Below are 23,895 nucleotides of genomic sequence, written 5' to 3' on the forward strand. Positions count from 1 at the left end.
TATTACCTTCTACCACAGATCCAAGTTCAAGATCTTTGTTGCCAAGAACGGGTCCTTTCTAGAGAAGGAGTTTCTCTCGAAAGAAGTGAGTGGAAGGAGAGTAGAACTTGATGAGGTAATTGTACATTCTCTCGAATTGGAAAGTAGCACATCACAGAAATCAGTTCCCGTGATGCCTAGACCAACTTAAGAGGAAGCTAATGATGATGATCATGAAACTTTGGATCAAGTTACTACTGAACTTCGTAGGTCGACCAGGGTACATTCTGCACCAGAGTGGTACGGTAATCCAGTCCTGGAAGTCATGTTGTTAGACAACAGCGAACCTACGAACTATGAAGAAGCTATGATGAGCCCGAATTTCAACAAATGGCTAGAGGCCATGGAATCTGAGATAGGATCCATGTATGAGAACAAAGTAGGGCTTTGGTGGACTTGCCCGATGATCGGCAAGCAATTAAGAATAAATGGATCTTTAAAAAGAAGATAGATGCTGATGGTAATTAATGTCACCGTCTGTAAAGCTCGACTTGTCGCAAAAGGTTTTCGACAAGTTCAAGGGGTTGACTACGATGAGACTTTCTCACCCGTAGCGAAGCTTAAGTCTGTTAGAATTATGTTAGCAATTGCTGCATTTTTCAATTATGAAATCTGTCAGATGGATGTGAAAACCGCTTTCCTTAAGGAAGAGTTGTATATGATGCAACTTGAAGGTTTTGTGGATCCTAAGGATGCTAAAAAGGTATGCAAGCTCCAGCGATCCATCTATGGACTGGTGCAAGCATCTCGGAGTTGGAATATACGCTTTGATGAGGTGATCAAAGCTTTTGGGTTTATACAAAGTTTATGAAGAAACTTGTATTTACAAGAAAGTGAGTGGGAGCTCTATAGCATTTCTAATAGTATATGTGGATGACATATTGTTGATTGGAAATGATGTGGAATTTCTGGAAAGCATAAAAGATTGTTTGAAATGAGTTTTTCAAAGGAAGACCAGGGTAAAACTACTTATGTATTGGGTACCAAGATCTATAGATATGGATCAAGACGTCTGATAAGACTTTCACGGAGCACATACCTTGACAAGATTTTGATGGAGTTCAAAATGGATTAGTCAAAAAGGGAGTTCTTTCCTGTATTGTAAGGTGTGAAGTTGAGTAGGACTCAAAGCTCGACCACGGCAGACGAAAGAGAAAGGATGAAGGTCATTCTCTATGCCTCAGCCATAGGCTCTATAATGTATGCCATGTTGTGTACCATACCTAATGTGTGCCTTGCCATGAGTCTGGCAAGGGGGTACAAGAGTGATCCAGGAGTGGATCACTGGATATCGGTTAAAATTATCCTTAGAGGACTAAGGAGAAACGTTTCTCGGTTATGAAGGTGATAAAGTGTTCATCGTAAAGGGTTATGTCGATGCAAGCTTTGATACCAATCCGGATGACTCCGAGTCGCGAACTGGACACGTATAGTGGAGCAGTCATTTAGATAGCTCCAAGTGGAGCATGGTAGCAGCATCTATAGTATGATAGAGAGATTTGCAAAGTACACACGGATCTAAATGTTGCAGACCCATTGACTAAAACCTCTCTCACAAGCGAAACATGATCAAACCCCATAACTGATTGGGTGTTAATCACATGGAGATGTGAAGTAGATTATTGAGTCTAGTGCAAGTGGGAGACTGTTGGAAATATGCCCTAGAGGCAATAATAAAATGGTTATTATCATATTTCCCGTTCATGATAAATGTTTATTGTTCATGCTAGAATTGTATTGACCGGAAACTTAAATACATGTCTGAATACATAAACTACATCGTGTCCCTAGTATGCCTCTACTAGACTAGCTCGTTGATCAAAGATGGTTAATGTTTCCTAATCATAGACATGAGTTGCCATTTGATAACGGGATCACATCATTGGAAGAATGATGTGATGGAGATAGCATCAGATAGTTTAGTTTACTTGCTATAGCTTTCTTCATGTCAAGTATCTGTTCCTTACACCATGAGATCGTGTAACTCCCTGACACCGGAGGAATACTTAGTGTGTATTCAAACGTCACTTCGTAACTGAGTGATCATAAAGGTGCTCTACAGGTATCTCCAAAGGTGTCTGTTGGGTTGGCATGGATCAAGATTGGGATTTGTCACACCGTATGACAAAGAGATATCTCTGGGCCCTCTCAGTAATACAACATCTTAAAGAGCTTGCAAGCAATGTGACTAATGAGCTGGTCGCCGGATCTTGTATCTATTATATACTTATTAAAACAAGGGTCAAATAAGCCATTACGTTTACCCACATATGCTAATATTATTACCATCGTATGATCAGAATAATAACGGTTTAGATTTAAAAGTTTTTACGTAACATGTTAAGATATACATGTCATCATATTAGACTGTCACGTCTATGTGCATATGCACATGCAAATGGTAAGAAGCATCGGTTGAAATTGACAGATTAAACTATTACGTGACCATTGTCATAGTTTACTATTAAACATGTATATCCGGCTCAAAAAAAAAGAAAAAAACATTGCACTGATTAGGAAATAAAGAGCCCTAATCTACCACGTTATGCACAGAGGGTGCTACAAGCCAGATTAAAAAAAGAAAGGACAAGAAAAGGTACTAAGAGCCACTTCACATGGACTCGGTAGCCAACACTTAAGCACACGTTGAATATATATTCATCCAAAGAAATACATTACAGAAGTTGTATAAACGCGATGGCTAAAAGCCTAAAACCAATTAGCCCATGTTGATCTCACACATGCAGGAGTGGCGCGCAGTGCAAGTGATACGGGACATGACTCCTATGCCATCAACTCCGGCTGAGCGCTGGCATCGACCGGCGGAAGGATGACATAAAGCAAACTCTGATGGAGCAACCTCCAAGCTAGGGGAAAAGAGTGGAGGAGGAGTGGTGATTCGCGCCCACCAAGGAGCCTTCCGTGCTGCTGCATGCCACTCTTTCTCGACGACATCGGACACAGAGCTCTCGGAGATCCTTGCATGCCGACATGGGGTGCAACTTGTAGCGGAGCTGAATGTGACAAAACTTGAGCTCGAGCTGGATAGCAAGAACGTGGTGAACATGCTGAACGACCAGAGCAAGAACCTCTCCTCTGCGAGACCGGTGGTGGAAGATATCAAGGTCATGCTCCCAGCTAGCTTTCGAGGCTCACAAGATCAGATGGACGAGAAGATCAGCGAATACTGCTACGCACATTTTGGCTAAACTTGGTGTTAGTGATGAGCTATGTAAAGGGACGAGGCGATTTGGTGCCCGAGCCCAGATGAGCCCAATATCATCGCCTTCCATTCTGGACTCGGGATCCGGGAAAATCGGTCTGGCACGCCTGTGGTGGTAGTTTAGAAAATGGGATGAGACGTGGAATACGGGAACGAACAGTGCGGCATACGTGGGGCCGCACGGTCTCATGGGTTGACGGAGTCGATCGTGCGGTATGGTCCATGGACCAGAACGTTAGCGGTTTTGCCGATCCATGGATCAGATCAGGGGAATAGGACGGTCGGATAAAAGCTGCGCCGTCACTCATCCATGTTTGAGACACCCCTGCCCCTCCCTCTGTGCATCGACTGGTAAAGAAATTTCGTGCGCCGGCGGTGGCTGGGCCGTAAAATGAAGGAAGCAGGCATGGAGTTCCTCCTTGATGCCGTTGACAGGTTAGTCGCCGCAGATCTGCGAAGCTGTTGAGCATTTTTTTTGTCTCTATGAACATTGACTGGCCATGGCCGCCGCCGCCGCCAAATCTTTATTAGATTTCTGCTTCGAGAGGAGTTTGCAGACAGCCATGAGCACCTAGATCCGGCCCCCTGGCGTTGCTGGCGAACACCCGATCAGCAGTTGCCGACCCCACCACCTCGAATGATGGCTCTGGGTGTGGCCAACATCTCGGTGGTGAGGGCAACGACAGTACAAGAGCTGGGGTGCGACGATGGCCGGACTCCTCCCCAGCGAGGTCTGCGCAGTCAACTGAGAGGGTAGGCACCTAGGTGGACGAAAAGGTACAAAATTCAGATTTGTGTCACTCGCAGGTTTTCAGTTTTTCTGTATGAAGTGGTTGTACATTACTGTGCGATTGAACAAAATTCAGCTAGATTTTAGCTCATATGGGATAGTAGCTGATAGAAGCACACAGTTTTAAAATATGTATATGTGAACAGACGAGCATATTTGTCATCCCACACATTCATTGTATTGGCAATCTTTGAAGGAAATATGCCCTAGAGGCAATAATAAAGTTGTTATTTATATTTCCTTATATCATGATAAATGTTTATTATTCATGCTAGAATTGTATTAACCGGAAACTTAGTACATGTGTGAATACTTAGACAAACAGAGTGTCACTAGTATGCCTCTACTTGACTAGCTCGTTGAATCAAAGATGGTTAAGTTTCCTAGCCATGGACATAAGTTGTCATTTGATTAACGGGATCACATCATTAGAGAATGATGTGATTGACTTGACCCATTCCGTTAGCTTAGCACTTGATCGTTTATATATTGCTATTACTTTCTTCATGACTTATACATGTTCCTATGACTATGAGATTATGCAACTCCCGAATATCGGAGGAACACATTGTGTGCTACCAAACGTCACAACGTAACTGGGTGATTATAAAGCTGCTCTACAGGTGTCTCCGATGGTACTTGTTGAGTTGGCATAGATCGAGATTAGGATTTGTCACTCCAATTGACGGAGAGGTATCTCTGGGCCCTTTCGGTAATGCACGTCACTACAAGCCTTGCAAGCATTGTAACTAATGAGTTAGTTGCGGGATGATGCATTACGGAACGAGTAAAGAGACTTGCCGGTAACGAGATTGAACTAGGTATTGAGATACTGACGATTGAATCTCGGGCAAGTAACGTACCGATGACAAAGGGAACAACGTATGTTGTTATGCAGTTTGACCGATAAAGATCTTCGTAGAATATGTGGGAGCCAATATGAGCATCCAGGTTCTGCTATTGGTTATTGACCGGAGACATGTCTCCGTCATGTCTGCATAGTTCTCGAACTCGTAGGGTCCGCACGCTTAACGTTCGGTGACGATCGGTATTATGAGTTTATGTGTTTTGATGTACCGAAGATAGTTCGGAGTCCCGTATATGATCATGGACATGACGAGGAGTCTCGAAATGGTCGAGACGTAAAGATCGATATATTGGAAGCCTATGTTTGGACATCGGAATGGTTCCGGGTGAGTTCGGGCATATACCGGAGCACCGGGAGGTTACCGTAACCCCCTGAGAGGTATATGGGCCTTATTGGGCCATAGTGGGAGAGAAGAGAGGGAGGCCTAGGAGGGGGCACCCCCCCAAGCCCAATCCAAATTGGGTGGGGGCGGCCCCCATTTCCTTTCCCCTCTCTCCCCCTTCCTTCCACTCCTAGTCCAACTAGGGAAGGGGGAATCCTACTCCCGGTGGGAGTAGGACTCCCCATGGGGCGCGCCATAGGAGGGCCGGCCCTCCCCCTCCTCCACTCCTTTATATAAGGGGGAGGGGCACCCCATAGACACACAAGTTGATCATTGATCTCTTAGCCGTGTGCGGTGCCCCCCCTCCACCATAATCCACCTCGGTCATATTGTTGTAGTGCTTAGGCGAAGCCCTGCACCTGTAGCTTCATCATCACCATCATCACGCCGTCATGCTGACGAAGCTCTCCCTCGACACTCTGCTGGATCGTGAGTTCGTGGGACGTCACCAAGCCGAACGTGTGCAGATCGCGGAGGTGCCGTACTTTCGGTACTAGGATCGGTCGATCGTGAAGACGTACGACTACATCAACCGCGTTGTCATAACGCTTCCGCTTACGGTCTACGAGGGTACGTAGACAATACTCTCCCCTCTCGTTGCTATGCATCACCATGATCTTGCGTGTGCGTAGGATTTTTTTTGAAATTACTACATTCCCCAACAGTGGCATCCGAGCCAGGTTTATGCGTAGATGTTATACGGACGAGTAGAACACAAGTGAATTGTGGGCGATAATAGTAATACTGCTTACCAGCATGTCATACTTTGATTCGGCGGTATTGTTGGATGATGCGGCCCGAACTGACATTACGTGTACGCTTACGCGAGACTGGTTCTACCGACGTGCTTCGCACACAGGTGGCTGGCGGGTGTCAGTTTCTCCAACTTTAATTGAATCGAGTGTGGCTATGCCCGGTCCTTGTTGAGGGTTAAAACAGCACAGACTTGACGAAAAATCATTGTGGTTTTGATGCGTAGGTAAGAACGGTTCTTGCTCAGCCCGTAGCAGCCACGTTAAACTTGCAATAACAAAGTAGAGGATGTCTAACTTGTTTTGCAGGGCATGTTGTGATTTGATATGGTCAAGACATGTTGCTAAATTTTATTGTATGAGATGATCATGTTTTGTAACAAAGTTATCGGCAACTGGCAGGAGCCATATGGTTGTCGCTTTATTGTATGAAATGCAATTGCCATGTAATTGCTTTACTTTATCACTAAGCGGTAGCGATAGTCGTAGAAGCAATAGTTGGCGAGACGACAACGATGCTACGATGGAGATCAAGGTGTCGTGCCGGTGACGAAGGTGATCATGATGGTGCTTTGGAGATGGAGATCAAAGGCACAAGATGATGATGGCCATATCATATCACTTATATTGATTGCATGTGATGTTTATCCTTTATGCATCTTATTTTGCTTAGTACGATGGTAGCTTTATAAGATGATCTCTCACTAAATTTCAAGGTACAAGTGTTCTCCCTGAGTATGCACCGTTGCGAAAGTTCATCGTGCCGAGACACCACGTGATGATCGGGTGTGATAAGCTCTACGTTCACATACAACAGGTGCAAGCCAGTTTTGCACACGCAGAATACTCGGGTTAAACTTGATGAGCCTAGCATATGCAGATATGGCCTCGGAACATTGAAACCAAAAGGTCCAGCGTGCATCATATAGTAGATATGATCAACATAGTGATGTTCACTATTGAAAACTACTCCATCTCACATGATGATCGGACATGGTTTAGTTGATATGGATCACGTGATCACTTAGATGATTAGAGGGATGTCTATCTAAGTGGGAGTTCTTTAGTAATATGATTAATTGAACTTTAATTTATCATGAACTTAGTACCTGATAGTATTTTGCATGTCTATGTTGTTGTAGATAGATGGCCCGTGCTATTGTTCCGTTAAATTTTAATGCGTTCCTAGAGAAAGCTAAGTTGAAAGATGATGGTAGCAACTACATGGACTGGGTCCGTAACTTGAGGATTATCCTCATTGCTGCACAGAAGAATTACGTCCTGGAAGCACCGCTAGGTGCCAAACCCGCTGCAGGAGTAACGCCAGATGTTACGAACGTCTGGCAGAGCAAAGCTGATGACTACTCGATAGTTCAGTGTGCCATGCTTTACGACTTAGAACCGGGACTTCAACGATGTTTTGAACGTCATGGAGCATATGAGATGTTCCAAGAGTTGGAGTTAATATTTCAAGCAAATGCCCGGATTGAGAGATATGAAGTCTCCAATAAGTTCTACAGCTGCAAGATGGAGGAGAATAGTTCTGTCAGTGAGCATATACTCAAAATTTCTGGGTATAACAATCACTTGATTCAACTGGGAGTTAACCTTCCTGATGATAGTGTCATTGACAGAATTCTTCAATCACTGCCACCAAGCTACAAGAGCTTCGTGATGAACTATAATATGCAAGGGATGGATAAGACAATTCCTGAGCTCTTCGCAATGCTAAAGGCTGCGGAGGTAGAAATCAAGAAGGAGCATCAAGTGTTGATGGTCAACAAGACCACCAGTTTCAAGAAAAAGGGTAAAGGGAAGAAGGGGAACTTCAAGAAGAACGGCAAGCAAGTTGCTGCTCAAGTGAAGAAGCCCAAGTCTGGACCTAAGCCTGAGACTGAGTGCTTCTACTGGAAAGGAACTGGTCACTAGAAGCGGAACTGCCCCAAGTATTTGGCCGATAAGAAGGATGGCAAGGTGAACAAAGGTATATGTGATATACATGTTATTCATGTGTACCTTACTAATGCTCGCAGTAGCACCTGGGTATTTGATACTGGTTATGTTGCTAATATTTGCAACTCGAAACATGGACTATGGATTAAGCGAAGATTGGCTAAGGACGAGGTGACGATGCGCGTGGGAAATGGTTCCAAAGTCGATGTGATCGCAGTTGGCGCGCTACCTCTACATCTACCTTCGGGATTAGTTTTAGACCTGAATAATTGTTATTTGGTGCCAGCGTTGAGCATGAACATTATATCTGGATCTTGTTTGATGCGAGACGGTTATTCATTTAAATCAGAGAATAATGGTTGTTCTATTTATATGAGTAATATCTTTTATGGTCATGCACCCTTGAAGAATGGTCTATTCTTGTTGAATCTCGATAGTAGTGACACACATATTCATAATATTGAAGCCAAAAAATGCAGATTTGATAATGATAGTGCAACATATTTGTGGCACTGCCGTTTAGGTCATATTGGTGTAAAGCGCATGAAGAAACTCCATTCTGATGGACTTTTGGAATCACTTGATTATGAATCACTTGGTACTTGCGAACCATGCCTCATGGGCAAGATGACTAAAACTCCATTCTCCGGAACAATGGAGCGAGCAATAGATTTGTTGGAAATCATACATACTGATGTATGTGGTCCGATGAATGTTGAGGCTCGCGGCGGGTTTCGTTATTTTCTCACCTTCACAGATGATTTGAGCAGATATGGGTATATCTACTTAATGAAACATAAGTCCGAAACATTTGAAAAGTTCAAAGAATTTCAGAGTGAAGTGGAAAATCATCGTAATAAGAAAATAAAGTTTCTACGATCTGATAGTGGAGGAGAATATTTGAGTTACGAGTTTGGTCTTCATTTGAAACAATGCGGAATAGTTTCGCAACTCACGCCACCCGGAACACTACAGCATAATGGTGTGTCCAAACGTCGTAATCATACTTTACTAGACATGGTGCGATCTATGATGTCTCTTACTGATTTACCGCTATCGTTTTGGGGTTATGCTTTAGAGACTGCTGCATTCACGTTAAATAGGGCACCATCTAAATCCGTTGAGACGACAACTTATGAACTGTGGTTTGGCAAGAAACCAAAGTTGTCGTTTTTTAGAGTTTGGGGATGCGATGCTTATGTGAAAAAGCTTCAACCTGATAAGCTTGAACCCAAATCGGAGAAATGTGTCTTCATAGGATACCCAAAAGAGACCGTTGGGTACACCTTCTATCACAGATCCGAATGCAAGACATTCGTTGCTAAGAATGGATCCTTTCTAGAGAAGGAGTTTCTCTCGAAAGAAGTGTGTGGGAGGAAAGTAGAACTTGATGAGGTAACTGTACCTGCTCCCTTATTGGAAAGTAGTCCATCACATAAATCAGTTCCTGTGACTCCTACACCAATTAGTGAGGAAGCTAATGATGATGATCATGTAACTTCAGATCAAGTTACTACTGAACCTCGTAGGTCAACCAGAGTAAGATCCGCACCAGAGTGGTACGGTAATCCTGTTCTGGAGGTCATGTTACTTGACCATGACGAACCTACGAACTATGAGGAAGCGATGATGAGCCCAGATTCCGCGAAATGGCTTGAGGCCATGAAATCTGAGATGGGATCCATGTATGAGAACAAAGTGTGGACTTTGGTTGACTTGCCCGATGATCGGCAAGCCATCGAGAATAAATGGATCTTCAAGAAGAAGACTGACGCTGACGGTAATGTTACTGTCTACAAAATTCGACTTGTTGCGAAAGGTTTTCGACAAGTTCAAGGAGTTGACTACGATGAGACCTTCTCACCAGTAGCGATGCTTAAGTCTGTCTGAATCATGTTAGCAATTGCTGCATTTTATGATTATGAAATTTGGCAAATGGATGTAAAGACTGCATTTCTGAATGGATTTCTGGAAGAAGAGTTGTATATGATGCAACCTGAAGGTTTTATCAACCCAAAGGATGCTAACAAAGTGTGCAAGCTCCGGTGATCCATTTATGGACTTGTGCAAGCATCTCGGAGTTGGAATAAACGTTTTGATAGTGTGATCAAAGCATATGGTTTTATACAGACTTTTGGAGAAGGCTGTATTTACAAGAAAGTGAGTGGGAGCTCTGTAGCATTTCTAATATTATATGTGGATGACATATTGTTGATTGGAAATGATATAGAATTTCTGGATAGCATAAAAGGATACTTGAACAAGAGTTTTTCAACGAAAGACCTCAGTGAAGCTGCTTATATATTGGGCATCAAGATCTATAGAGATAGATCAAGACGCTTAATTGGACTTTCACAAAGCACATACCTTGATAAAGTTTTGAAGAAGTTCAAAATGGATCAAGCAAAGAAAGGGTTCTTGCCTGTGTTACAAGGTGTGAAGTTGAGTTAGACTCAATGCCCGACAACTGCAGAAGATAGAGATAAAATGAAAGGTGTTCCCTATGCTTCAGCCATAGGCTCTATCATGTATGCAATGCTGTGTACCAGACCTGATGTGTGCCTTGCTATTAGTTTAGCAGGGAGGTACCAAAGTAATCCAGGAGTGGATCACTGGACAACGGTCAAGAACATCCTGAAATACCTGAAAAGGACTAAGGATATGTTTTCGTTTATGGAGGTGACAAAGAGCTCGTCATAAATGGTTACATCGATGAAAGCTTTGACACTAATCCGGATGACTCTAAGTCACAGACCGGATACGTGTTTATATTGAACGGTGGAGCTGTCAGTTGGTGCAGTTCTAAGCAAAGCGTCGTGGCGGGATCTACGTGCGAAGAGGAGTACATAGCTGCTTCGGAAGCAGCAAATGAAGGAGTCTGGATGAAGGAGTTCATATCCGATCTAGGTGTCATACCTAGTGCATCGGGTCCAATGAAAATCTTTTGTGACAATACTGGTGCAATAGCCTTGGCAAAGGAATCCTGATTTCACAAGAGAACCAAGCACATCAAGAGACGCTTCAATTCCATCCGCGATCAAGTCAAGGAGGGAGACATAGAGATTTGCAAGATATATACGGATCTGAATGTTGCAGACCCGTTGACTAAGCCTCTCTCACGATAAAAACATGATCAGCACCAAGACTCCATGGGTGTTAGAACCATTATTGTGTAATATAGATTATTGACTCTAGTGCAAGTGGGAGACTGAAGGAAATATGCCCTAGAGGCAATAAAAGTTGTTATTTATATTTCCTTATATCATGATAAATGTTTATTATTCATGCTAGAATTGTATTAACCAGAAACTTAGTACATGTGTGAATACTTAGACAAACAGAGTGTCACTAGTATGCCTCTACTTGACTAGCTTGTTGAATCAAAGATGATTAAGTTTCCTAGCCATGGACATGAGTTGTCATTTGATTAACTGGATCACATCATTAGAGAATGATGTGATTGACTTGACCCATTCCGTTAGCTTAGCACTTGATCGTTTAGTATATTGCTATTGCTTTCTTCATGACTTATACATGTTCCTATGACTATGAGATTATGCAACTCCCGAATACCGGAGGAACACTTTGTGTGCTACCAAATGTCACAAATAACTGGGTCATTATAAAGGTGCTCTACAGGTGTCTCCGATGGTACTTGTTGAGTTGGCATAGATCGAGATTAGGATTTGTCACTCCGATTGTCGGAGAGATATCTCTGGGTCCTCTCGGTAATGCACGTCACTATAAGCCTTGCAAGCATTGTAACTAATGAGTTAGTTGCGGGATGATGCATTACGAAACAAGTAAAGAGACTTGCCGGTAACGAGATTGAACTAGGTATTGAGATACCTACGATCGAATATCGGGCAAGTAACATACCGATGACAAAGGGAACAACGTATGTTGTTATGCGGTTTGACCGATAAAGATCTTCGTAGAATATGCGGGAGACAATATGAGCATCCAGGTTCCGCTATTGGTTATTGACCGAAGACGTGTCTCGGTCATGTCTGCATAGTTCTCGAACCCGTAGGATCCGCGCGCTTAACGTTCGGTGACGATCGGTATTATGAGTTTATGTGTTTTGATGTTCCGAAGATAGTTCGGAGTCCCGGATATGATCACGGACATGACGAGGAGTCTCAAAATGGTCGAGACGTAAAGATTGATATATTGGAAGCCTATGTTTGGACATTGGAATGGTTCCGGGTGAGTTCGGGCATATACCGGAGCACCGGGAGGTTACCGGAACCCTCCGGGAGGTATATGGGCCTTATTGGGCCATAGTGGGAGAGAAGAGAGGGAGGCCTAGGAGGGGGCGCCCCCCCCCCCCAAGCCCAATCCGAATTGGGTGGCGGGCCGACCCCCTCTTTCCTTTCCCCTCTCTCCCCATTCCTTCCACTCCTAATCAAACTAGGGAAGGGGGGGGAATCCTACTCCCGGTGGGAGTAGGACTCCCCATGGGGCGCGCCATAGGAGGGCCGGCCCTCCCCCTCCTCCACTCCTTTATATATAGGGAAGGGGGGCACCCCATAGACACACAAGTTGATCATTGATCTCTTAGCCGTGTGCGGTGCCCCCCTCCACCATAAATCCAGCTCGGTCATATCGTTGCAGTGCTTAGGCGAAGCCCTGCGCCGGTAGCTTCATCATCACCGTCATCACGCCGTTGTGCTGACGAAGCTCTCCCTCGACACTCTGCTGGATCATGAGTTCGTGGGACGTCACCGAGCCGAAAGTGTGCAGATCGCGGAGATGTCGTACTTTCGGTACTAGGATCGGTCGATCGTGAAGACGTACGACTACATCAACCGCGTTGTCATAACGCTTCCGCTTACGGTCTACGAGGGTACGTAGACAACACTCCCCCTCTTGTTGCTATGCATCACCATGATCTTGCGTGTGTGTAGGATTTTTTTTTTGAAATTACTACGTTCCCCAACAATCTTCTGAGCATATTTGTCATCCCACACATTCAGGTAACAGACGAGCTCACGATAATCCTCAAACAACACTATGCTCGAGCGATTATGCACCTGTCGCAAGCCAACAATGCGATGCAATCTACAAGCAAAAAATGCTTTGCAACTCGATATGTTCAAATTCAGATCAGGTGCTGACTTCAATAATCCTCCTTTTCTAAAAAAAAGGTGCTCACCTCAATTAGCAAACGATGTGTGTGCTGCCGTGCATGTGGATTTACGGACTGCCCATGTTCAGGTTTAAAAGTGTTTTGTCATTTCTATCTTGTCAGTGTCCTCAATGCACAGCTGCTGGTAGTGGGAAGACTGCGTTTCAACACACCCGCTGGACAGAGAATCCGGGGCCAGCGATTAGACATGTCTGATTGTGAAGGTTTGTTCATGTCGTTCGACCCAAGTTCTTTGACCAAGAGCAACATTAACTAAGTCCTATATGCAACCATTGTTTTCAGTGACATCACCTGCTGTTCGGTCTGGATCATCACGGAAACGGATGTCAAATAACGACGACAGCACATCTGCTGATATTGATGCTTGCTAAGTTGGTATGCTCGTATATTCAGTTAACTGTTCAAATCATCTGCATGTATAAACGAGGAAGTCAAATATGTCCGTCATAAAATGTGAATCAGGATTTTGTATTTTGTGCCATGCTATGTATACGTAAGTTGTCTTTTTGTGCTGACCTGGGTTTGCTTTCAGAGTCTTTAAACATCTGATAAAATTGCATGCAAGAGGCTTGTGAGCGGTGGGAGCATCTGTGAAAAATATGTTTCTAGCTAAACTACAAGCATACCACCATGGCAAATGTGATTGCATCTGATATACCACTAGCATTCCTGTTTCTTAATTCTGCTTCTCTGGGAAGTATGCATGAAAAAGTGTCGATGATGATGCAGCTTGAGCTTTGCAAGCTAGATAACGAAGTGGATAGGGATTAAATCGAGATGATGAACTCTACACTAATGGTTACAGAATTGACTGGTTGAAGAAAGTAAGCACTAATGGGTTACGGAATTGACTGGTTGAAGAAAGTAAGCATAGTGGGTTGTGTCATTAGATTTGCATCGTATGCTGTCTGTCACCTGTACTTGGTGTTGATTGCAGTTCATCCTCCCCAATGTTGTTCATGGACTGCTGGTCGCTGTTCATTCTAGAGGTCGAGAAGAAGGAAGTTATGGTGCTTGATCCAACTGAGACAGATCCAGCAAATGAGATGAAGATAAAGCATGAGGCTTTGGCAAAGAGATTCATGTACAGATTTTGCAACCACTTCAACGACATGTTTGGTGCTGGATTGGTCGAGACTACTGGATGGACCTTTATTTACCCATTAGTTGCGCAACAAGAACCGTGTATGAGGTGAGTTTGTCCAGAAATAATTTATAAATAAAATTATTTTATGTTCCTTTCATATGGTGTGACAACTAATGGGAATACCGTTGCCACCAAGGAGGAGAGCGGGGTGTACATCGTCCACTACATAACGGAGTTCACAGGGCTTTAGCTTCGTTTATTGCTAATTCCGGTAAAAAGAAAATTTTGTTTTGAGTGATGAACTGAAAGAACACCGAAAATGAACAATGCTGTCAGTACACTAAGCCGTGCTTATTGATGTTTGTTTTGTTTGACACGGGAGAAGCTAGATCACCTTCAGAAGAAGATTGCATACGATGGTGTGACCATGATGGGCAACAAGGGTTATCTCCCGATTTTCCAGTGCGAGGAGATCATTTACTGATGGGGAATGAATCGTGGTTCAGATTACTTGCGGGTTGATAACATCTTTTGTCCGTGTGATGAGTGTGGTCTGTCCATTTAAGTGCACCCTTAATGTTGGGGGGCTTTTGGAGGAACCAAAATCCGAAGTAGTGTGTGATGGAAACCTATGGGCCTTATTAGAATTTGTACTTAAAAGACCTGAGTAGAGTTAGGAGACCTACGTGTGTGCAGTGTCGTGAATTGCCGAAGCATAGGCTTGCTTCACATATCAGAACCCATGGGAAGTAGTTGAAAATGTCATGAAAACTTATTTCAATTTGTGCTTTGATGACCAATCAAATGTCTTGCCTGTGATCTGTTTTTGCAACGCCGAAATGCCTGCTGTCTTGAATTTGAAACTTATGCCCATGCACCCCCCCTGGCATACATGGCTCCCCTAGCATACATGGCTGGATGATTTAAAAACTGTCGTGGCTGGTTCATAGGTTTTAAATTTTCGGTGCACATGGATAAGTTTGCGCAAGTTTTTGAATTTGAAAAATGTTGGGTTTAATTGAAAAGAAAAGGATCTTCCTATGATGGCAACGACAGTCATAATTGTGTTAGATTTTTGAGGAAGCCGTCTATTTAGAACCGTAATGTATGAAGTGTGTTGCTTAATCTTGAATGGATCTGCATAACCGACACAGTTAGCTGATGTGCGTGGACACATAACCAACACATTTAGCTGATTTTTTGTCTGGACAAAATAAGAACTCTCCACCAGGGTGGGTAATAACTGTCTTCAAATAAATTCTATAGTTCAAAATTTGAACAGCAACCAGAGTAAATGTTGTTTTCACAGCAAACGTGGCCTGGGGAGGGCTCAGCCTGGCACGGAAAAAGGGACTGAGCCGTGGGCGTATTTTGTGTTCCGCCTTTACCTTAACAGCTACTGTTGCATTTAATGCATCCAGGAGCTGGATTTATTTAGTTATCATACAATTGCTATATAGAGAGGAATACACCGCCCAACACATATCCCCAGGCTAGTGAACCAGGGGGATTTCGAGAGCATCTGAGCCTGAGCTCAGAAACGAATATCCCTATATAAAGTCTTTCCCTAATAATAAAGCACGAGTTAAAAAAATGAGACCAACCCAGGCTAGACTAGCATGTTGGCATTTTTTATAGAAGAAAACTCCGTGAACATCAAACGCTCAAACCGAGACTTGAACCCTCATGGGCTGGCTGCGAACTCCGGCGCCTTGCCAACTAAGCTACGCTCAGTTCTCAATGAAGCGCGGGTTGACGTCACCGTTAATTTTGCATAAAAACCCCTATGATTTTTGTTATTCAACCCGCGGTTCTACTAATAAGTCAACCCAAACCGGTACCGGCGAGATAAAAGAAATAAGAAACGCAGCCGCCCGCACGACCCTTAGGCCCTGTACAACGGCGGGTGCTTACACAGGTGCCTAAAAAAACCCGGTTTTTTCCTTAAGAATTGATTACACAGGTGCTTAGGATGGGTGGCAGAAGCAAAGTTTTGCTTCCGGTGCCAGCCGGTGCTTACAACAAATAACTGTTCCTTCAAGTCGCGATGGCTGACTCAATGCCTCCATCGGCAGGCAAAAAATAGAAAAAGGGCCCAGCTAGCACCCCATACCAAGCACCATGCGTTAAGGATTAAAGAAATTTTCGAGGCGCCATGCAGCTAGCGCCGGTGCACAAGCACCAGCGTTGTACAAGAGTTAATTGCACAGAAGTACCACAATTCGGGCATCACATGCAGATTGGTACCACGATTGCTAATTTTTGCATGTCAGTACCACGATTGCTTCAGGTTTTTTCAAATAAGGCTAAAACGCGTATTTATACGTATTGACGCTAGATCCGACAGCGGGGGCCCACCCGTCAGGTGCCACGCTGGCCAATCGGTGCGTGCCCGCGCGCTGACTAGGACGAGCCGGTGCGCTGCTGGCCTCGAACCCGGTCCGGTCGCACCAGCTCGCCCCCGCCGCACCTCCTCTCCTCACTCGCTCGAACCGTAGTCTATGGCGTCGGCGACTCCGGCAGGCGGCGGCGAGGGCGTCCACGGCGGCGGTGAGATGCCGTTCTGGCCTCCTAGCGGAACGGCTGGCGTCGACGGCGATGGCGGCGACGATTCCAGCTCCGCATACTCGACCGACGACGAGGAGGAGTCGATGTTACTCAGCATGGAGCAGCGGTTGCGGTTGGCGCAGCAGTGGGTGGCGAACCCTAGCAGCAGCCATGAGTTGACGCATGGACTTGGCGGCGTGCTGTAAGTAACCTTGTCCTCCTCCTGCTCTGGTTTATCCAATTGGGGATTTTTAGGGTTTGTTCATCTTCTTGTTTATCCAGTTGGGGATTAGGGTTTGTCCAATTGTAGTGACTAGTATAGGACAATTACAGTAACTAGTAACTCAGTGTATTGCACTCTCAAATTAGTTCAATTACAGTAACAATTTGGGATTATGACCTTTTCTTTTTCCTTGATTTTGCTATTGTGCTGAAATAGTAAAGTACATTGTTCTGTACTGTAAATATTAGACTTACAGGTTACTTTAGTAGCATTGTTCTGTGCTGAAATAGCATCTGTAATAGTAGAGTTAATAGTAAATATTAGACTTACAGGTTACTCTAAATTGTTCTGTACTGTACAGTTGCTCTCCAAATTAAGAGTAATTATAATGAATACATGAAATTTAATTTGTTATGTAGTTTGGATGAAGACATTTGGCAAGTAAGGATCCATTTTGATGCAAGAGAACCATTGGAGATGAAGCTGTGTGGTTCAGATATTACTTATCTGAATTTGGTTGCAGTGATGGAAACCCAAGGATTTAATGCATATGATTGTTTGTTTCACATTGAAAATCCATCTTTAGGAGAGAAAGGGATGGATTTGGTAGACAGTCATGCAGAATTACAGAAGATAAAGAGGAAGATCCAGGACAAATTGGTGCTTGATTTGCTAGTCAGGGCTTGTCCACCCCCTGTTACTGATTTTGAGTTGCAGAAATGTCAAATGCCAGAGTTGTCCACTGTGGTGTACCAAGAGCCTGTTGTTTTCGATCTGAGTGAGCCTCCTATCTTAGCTGTTGATCAGCAAGGAGTAGTTTTTGAGAGTCAATGTAGCAACTCTAGCACACCTCATCCTACTGGTGTTTGCACACAAGAAAGCAAGAATGCAACAGCCAAGTTGAAAGCAGTTTTGGAAGAAGAAGAAGAGGGATATCAAGGATTTGAGGCATATGAGGACAGTGATGCTAATGCCTCTGATGAGGATGCTCAAATTGGAAATGACCATCATCACATGGGTGATGATGAAGATGTAGAGGTGGAAGAGGGAAAGAGACAGAGAGAGCTAGAAGTACAAGAGGAAGAATCAGATGATGAGCAATCAGAAGAGGAAGAAATGCTGCATTATGAGAGTGAGACTGAAGTTGAGGAACCATTTGAGGTAGAGGAAGATAGGACTTTTGAAGAAGAAGAAGAAACTATAGTTGAACCTGTGAAGAAGAAGCAGAAGCTACCAGTTAGAAGAGGACCAACAACTAGGTCACATTCTAGTAAGCTACCAGAGGTTGAACCTGATTTCAGACCATCCTCATCAGATGAAGAAGAGAAGGGGTTGTTGAGGGAGAGTGATGATGATGGTTTTGAGCCAGCCTCTTTTGTCCTACCAAAGAAAAGGAAGAGTAGGGCAAAGAAAAGGCCTGCTAGGAAGTGGTACAATGAGAAAATGGACCAACCACATGAGCAACTGTGTATGAAGTTGTGTTTTAGGGATCAGCATCAATTCAGAGATGCTTTGTTGAATTTGCACATCACTCAGGCCAGGAATTTTAAGTATCACAGGAATTCAGATCAGAGGATAATTGTTCAGTGTCCAGATAAATATTGCCAGTTCTTTATGGTGGCAGCAGTTATAAAAGGGGAGAAAACCTTTGTAATTAAGAAGATGAGACTAGAGCACACTTGCCCTAGTACCACTGAGACCACCAGGGTTAGTGCAATGTGGCTAGCACAGAAATATGAGCATCTCTTCAGATCTGATATAACTACTGGTATTCAGACAATAATTGATGCATGCATGGAAAAATATGGTGTAGATGTGCCCAAGTGCATGGCATATAGGGCAAAGAACATAGCTATTGAAGCTGTCTTAGGAGATCACAAGAAGCAATATCCTAGGCTTAAAGACTATGCTCAGACTGTCATGGATACAAACCCTGGGAGTAGAGTAATAGTCACTACTGTTACTCCAGTACCAAATGCAAAAATACCCCACCCAGGCCCAAGATTCCATGCCATGTTCTTTTGCCTGAATGGAGCAAGGGAGGGGTTTCTCAATGGGTGTAGGCCATTCATTGGTTAGTTCCTGAACCTTGTGCACCATTTACATATTGTAGAGTACTCCATATTGTATATCACTTGAATGTATTTAATGTTTGGAAATGTTGATTATGCAGGTGTTGATGGATGCTTCATTAAGCTCACTACAGGAGCTCAACTCCTTGCTGCCACTGGTAGAGATGGCAACAACAACATATATCCACTGGCATTTGGCATAGTTGGACAAGAGGACACACCTAGTTGGTGTTGGTTTCTACACCAACTGAAAATTTGCCTAGGTGGAGAAGTGGGCAAGTTTGGACCTTATACTATAATGTCAGATAGACAAAAGGTATGTGTTTGCACATTTCATTTTGTTTTGCACAAGTGTTAACAGTAGCTAAGAGTTTCATTGGTGCATATTTATTTACCTTGTAGCTTAGACTTGTTAAATTGTTTGTGTCAGGGGTTATTGAATGCAGTGAATGCTGTCTTTCCAAATTGCAACCAAAGATTCTGCCTTAGGCATTTATATGCAAATTTCCAAAATGCTGGGTTTAGGGGTGAAGATCTTAAGAAGTGCATGGATAATGCTAGCTATGCCTACAATGAACACAAATTTAATATTGCAATGAATGATCTTAGAGCTGAAAGTGAGGAAGCTTGGGAGTGGCTTACTGCAATACCAAAAAAAACATGGGCAAGGCATGCATTTGACACAAACTGCAAGACTGACTTGGTAGTGAACAACTTGTCTGAGGTGTTCAACAAGTACATTCTAGATGTTAGGAGAAAACCTATAAGGACAATGTGTGATGGGATAAAAGATAAGCAGATGGTGAGGTGGCATAGGAACAGAGAGAGTGTAAAGGCAGCAAGATGGGATATAACACCTCATTACAGTGAGAAGCTAGAGGTTGAGAAGGAGAGGGCCAGATATTGCAAGCCAATACAGGCAGGGGTCAACTTATGGCAAGTTACAAGTGGGCAGCAAACACATGCTGTCACCCTGGAACTTGAGACTTGTGGATGCAGGAAGTGGGACCTTAGTGGCATACCTTGCAACCATGCCATCTCTGCAATAAACAAGGCTAAAAGAAAACCAGAGGATTATGTCAGCAAATTCTTCAAGAAAGATTTTTATGCTGCAGCTTATGAACCAATGATCTTTCCTGTGCCTGGTGAGCATGATTGGACAAGGACCCCTGGTCCAGACATAGAACCACCTGCATTCAAAATCAAGAGAGGAAGAAAGAAAGAAAAGAGGATCAAGGGCAAATTTGAAGTACCAAAGCCAAAAGAAACTTCAAGAATGGGGACCATAACATGTGGCAATTGTGGTCTCCAAGGGCATAGGTACACAAACTGTCTTAAACAGTTGAAGCCTGAGCTAGCTTTGAGGAAGAATAAGCATGTGGTAATAATTTTTCACCTTGAAATATACAAATCTTTCCTTTATTTCTTGTACATTTCTTTCTAGCATTATTAACTGTTTTCCTTTTCTTTGTAAGGCTACTCCAAGTAACTCACAGCCAAGAGCTGCTGGTCCTTCTACTACAACAACAGCAAGACAGCCAAGAGCTGCTGCTGCCACAGGAGCTGCCACAGGAAGAGGAGCTGCCAGAGGAAGAGGAGCTGCTACTTCTACTACACCACCACCATCTGGAAGAGGAGCTGCCAGAGGAAGAGGAGCTGCTACTTCTACTACACCACCACCATCTGGAAGAGGAGCTGCCAGAGGAAGAGGAGCTGCTACTTCTACTACACCACCACCATCTGGAAGAGGAGCTGCCAGAGGTGCTTCAAGGCCATTCAGTGCCCCCAGGCAATATGCTGCCATTCCTACTGATGGTACACACACTGGATGGATGTCCTACTTCACTGCTAGCAGAGGAAGAGGAGCCTAGTAATTTGAAATGATGTGGTGTTATTTTGGTTGAACTTGATGCTCATGTTGATGTGGTGTTATCATGGTTGAACTTGAGGTGGTTATTGTAATGTTGAACTTGAGGTGGTTATCTTAATGTGGAACTTGAGGTGGTTATTGTAATGTTGAACTTCAGGTGGAGTACCAGTATTTGCAAAGCAGTAACACATTTTCAGTTACTTGTTTCAAATCAGTACCAATACTGCTGCTATTTGTTGCATATCAGTACCAATACTGCTGCTATTTGTTGCATGTCAGTACCAATATTGGGGCATCACATAACATGCAGTACCACATTTGGGGATTCTGACATGTGGGACAGGTACCTCTCCTACTATTAAAGTGACAGCACAAGATCTCAGATTTGGGAACGAAACTAGGGTTCGTCCACGCAGTGTCCATTTGGAGCGCAGCAAAGGAGAAGAAGGAGAAATCTTAGCGTGGAGGCGCTGACTGGGGCCGGCGGTGGAGAGAGAGATGTCGTGGTCGTCCAGTGCTGGGTCCGCTCCCGGATTTCGTCGAGCTGCAGGGAGGAGGGGGAGGAGGCGCGCTCGCCGGTGCGCTACCGCGAGCTCCCAATGGCATACGAGCCTCCAGTGATGTGCCACTGCTCACCTCCGAGGAAGGCGCCAAGATGGATCTCCTGGAGCAGGCAGAACCCTGGTAGGAGGTACTATAGCTGCGTGGATGCTATGGTGAGTGTTGTTTTTTTGCCTAATTTCCTTCCTTTTTCTTCTGTGCAATAGTATGTGAAATGATATATTTTTGGAAATTTGTTTCTGCATCTTAATAGCACGGTGGCTGTGGATTTGTGCAATGGCATGATGATCCATTGCCCACATTCTGGAGTGAGCTCATTGGGGATCTAGGTGATGAAGTATGGAGGCTTAAAGGTGCAACTGTTGCCAGAGAGGAAGATCAATTTTCAATGCTGACTCCAAGTGAAGATGATGGCACAAGGGAGGCCATGTTTCTGTCTCTACAAACTCAACTCAGAGAGAAGAATGCAGAGATTGTAGGGATTAGGGCCAAATTTCACAATGTGTTGTTTCTTTTCACTATATTTGTGCTTGGGTTAGTTGCAGGCAAGATATTAAGTTAGTTAGTTGGTTTAGTTGCAGCCAATCTAAATGCAATGTCCTGTCTGGTTTAGTTGCTCTAGTTTAAGCCAAGTTGTAATGGATCAGTGAAGTTATCTTCTGATGCAATGAGATTTAGTCAGTCTTGTTCCTCTTTTATTTTGTATGACATGAGTGGTTTGCTGCAACATTGTCATAATGTATCATCATCAACATATCCTTCTACATAATCAGCATATCCATACATAATAAGAAACTGGAGTTCAACTCATTATAGCCATACATAACCATTGTTCACAATACATAGAGGAGTTCAACTTCAAATGCATAGTTCATCCTTTTCTCACAAAAGGATGAATAGCATAACTACTACATACATACACAGCCATAGTTCACCATTAGTACAAGCATACAGTACACAACCTTAGTTCCTAGATGCTAGGTCATTACACAACCATCATTCCCAAAAGGTCAGCAATGCCACTAATCTCATTTTCATCTTCTTCACTTCTCCAAGATGGCCTGAATCCCCCTGAACTTCTCCTTCAACTTTTCATTCTGAAACTCTAACTGCCACTTCTCTTCAATATGCTTTTCATTTCCCTTAAGCAGATCAGCAACCTCAAGCTTCAACTCTAGCTTCTCTTGGGTGAGCTTCTCCTGACACTTTGTTAGCTCTGCATTCTTCAGCTCCAAATTCATACTAGCTTCAGTAAGCACTTGCTTCTCTTTCATTTTGTTCAGCTTCAAGTTCTGAATGACTGTTGCTTGAGCTCTTGTCAGGTTGAGCAGCAGCTCATACTTGAGAGTAAGTTTCTGGGTCTCTTCATCTTTCTTTGCCATCTCACTTGCCATCTGTGCCTTCATATCATCAATCAGTTCTTTTCTTACCTCCTGCTGATATGTAATGGCAGACTGCAGATGTCTGAAATCCACCACCTTATCTTCCTGGAAGTTCATCAGCTCATGCACATCTTGGACTAGCTTGTCATAGTTGGCATCCAGCTTGTTCTTCTCTTCTGTCAGATGGTGGATAGTGAAAGAACTTTCAAGATTGTCATTCACCCTAGCAGTTTTGGCATCTTCAACCATTGCCCATAGCTTCAACAATGCATTCTGCATTGTTGGGGGCCACTGGTGATCAACCCATTCAACAAAGCCACAATTGCTACCTGCCTGCAAAAACAAGAACAACACCAACTCAGTTCAATATGGCTCATGCTTGACCTAAATAAGCTACTCTAATGCCACTATGAACCAAAATGTTGACAGCGAGGAGAGTACTCCAGCAAACAGAGTTCAATATGGCTCCAGCAAACAGAGTACTCCAGCAAATAGAAAAAAAAATCACTATGCCTAGGTTAGTTATCATTTTTAAGCTACTCTAGTACCACTATTAACCAAAATTACTATGCCATTGTACTCCAGCAAAATATACTCATGCTTGACCTAAATAAGCTACTCTAATGCCACTATGAACCAAAATGTTGACAGCAAGGAGAGTACTCCAGCAAACAGAGTTCAATATGGCACTGACAAAGTAAGAAAAAAAATCACTATGCCTACAATCCATACCGGCTGTGCACATGCTAAAAACCGCCTGCCTGTGTCTGTTCCTTCAAAGGCAACAAGCCTCTCAGATGCCATGCCGTGCTTCTCACATGGAGACATCACATCCAGCTCAAGCCCCTTGTAATCTGGATCTTCAATGCTGAAAGGGACCTGCAGAAGCTCACACAAAGACAATGGGCAAATCAAAACCTACCAAAATCAACCAAATCAAGAAATCCCAAATCTGTAACCCTAACCCTAAACTCACTGTACTGACCTCGTTGAG

General features: G+C 43.7%; 1 protein-coding gene across 1 annotated transcript; it reads right to left on the reverse strand.

Moving 5' to 3' along the window:
• Positions 1-21,557: 21,557 nt before the first annotated feature.
• LOC109755842 (uncharacterized) lies at positions 21,558-23,869 on the reverse strand. Its single transcript, XM_045231840.2, has 2 exons — positions 23,634-23,869; positions 21,558-23,234 (listed from the first exon to the last, which is right to left on the reverse strand). The coding sequence occupies exons 1-2, from the start codon at positions 23,727-23,729 to the stop codon at positions 22,563-22,565; spliced, it is 768 nt and encodes a 255-aa protein (XP_045087775.2). The 5' UTR covers positions 23,730-23,869; the 3' UTR covers positions 21,558-22,562.
• Between the last annotated feature and the right edge of the window lie 26 nt (positions 23,870-23,895).

Source organism: Aegilops tauschii, chromosome 7, assembly GCF_002575655.3.
Source record: "Aegilops tauschii subsp. strangulata cultivar AL8/78 chromosome 7, Aet v6.0, whole genome shotgun sequence".
Classification (NCBI taxonomy): Eukaryota; Viridiplantae; Streptophyta; class Magnoliopsida; order Poales; family Poaceae; genus Aegilops; species Aegilops tauschii.

Bases quoted from the DNA above. Each gene is read 5' to 3' on its own strand.
- LOC109755842 (XM_045231840.2), bottom strand. From the start codon at position 23,729: ATGTCTCCATGTGAGAAGCACGGCATGGCATCTGAGAGGCTTGTTGCC. The intron at 23,235-23,633 runs GTATGGATTGTA...TTGTTTTTGCAG, and splicing joins TTTTAGCATGTGCACAGCCG to GCAGGTAGCAATTGTGGCTT.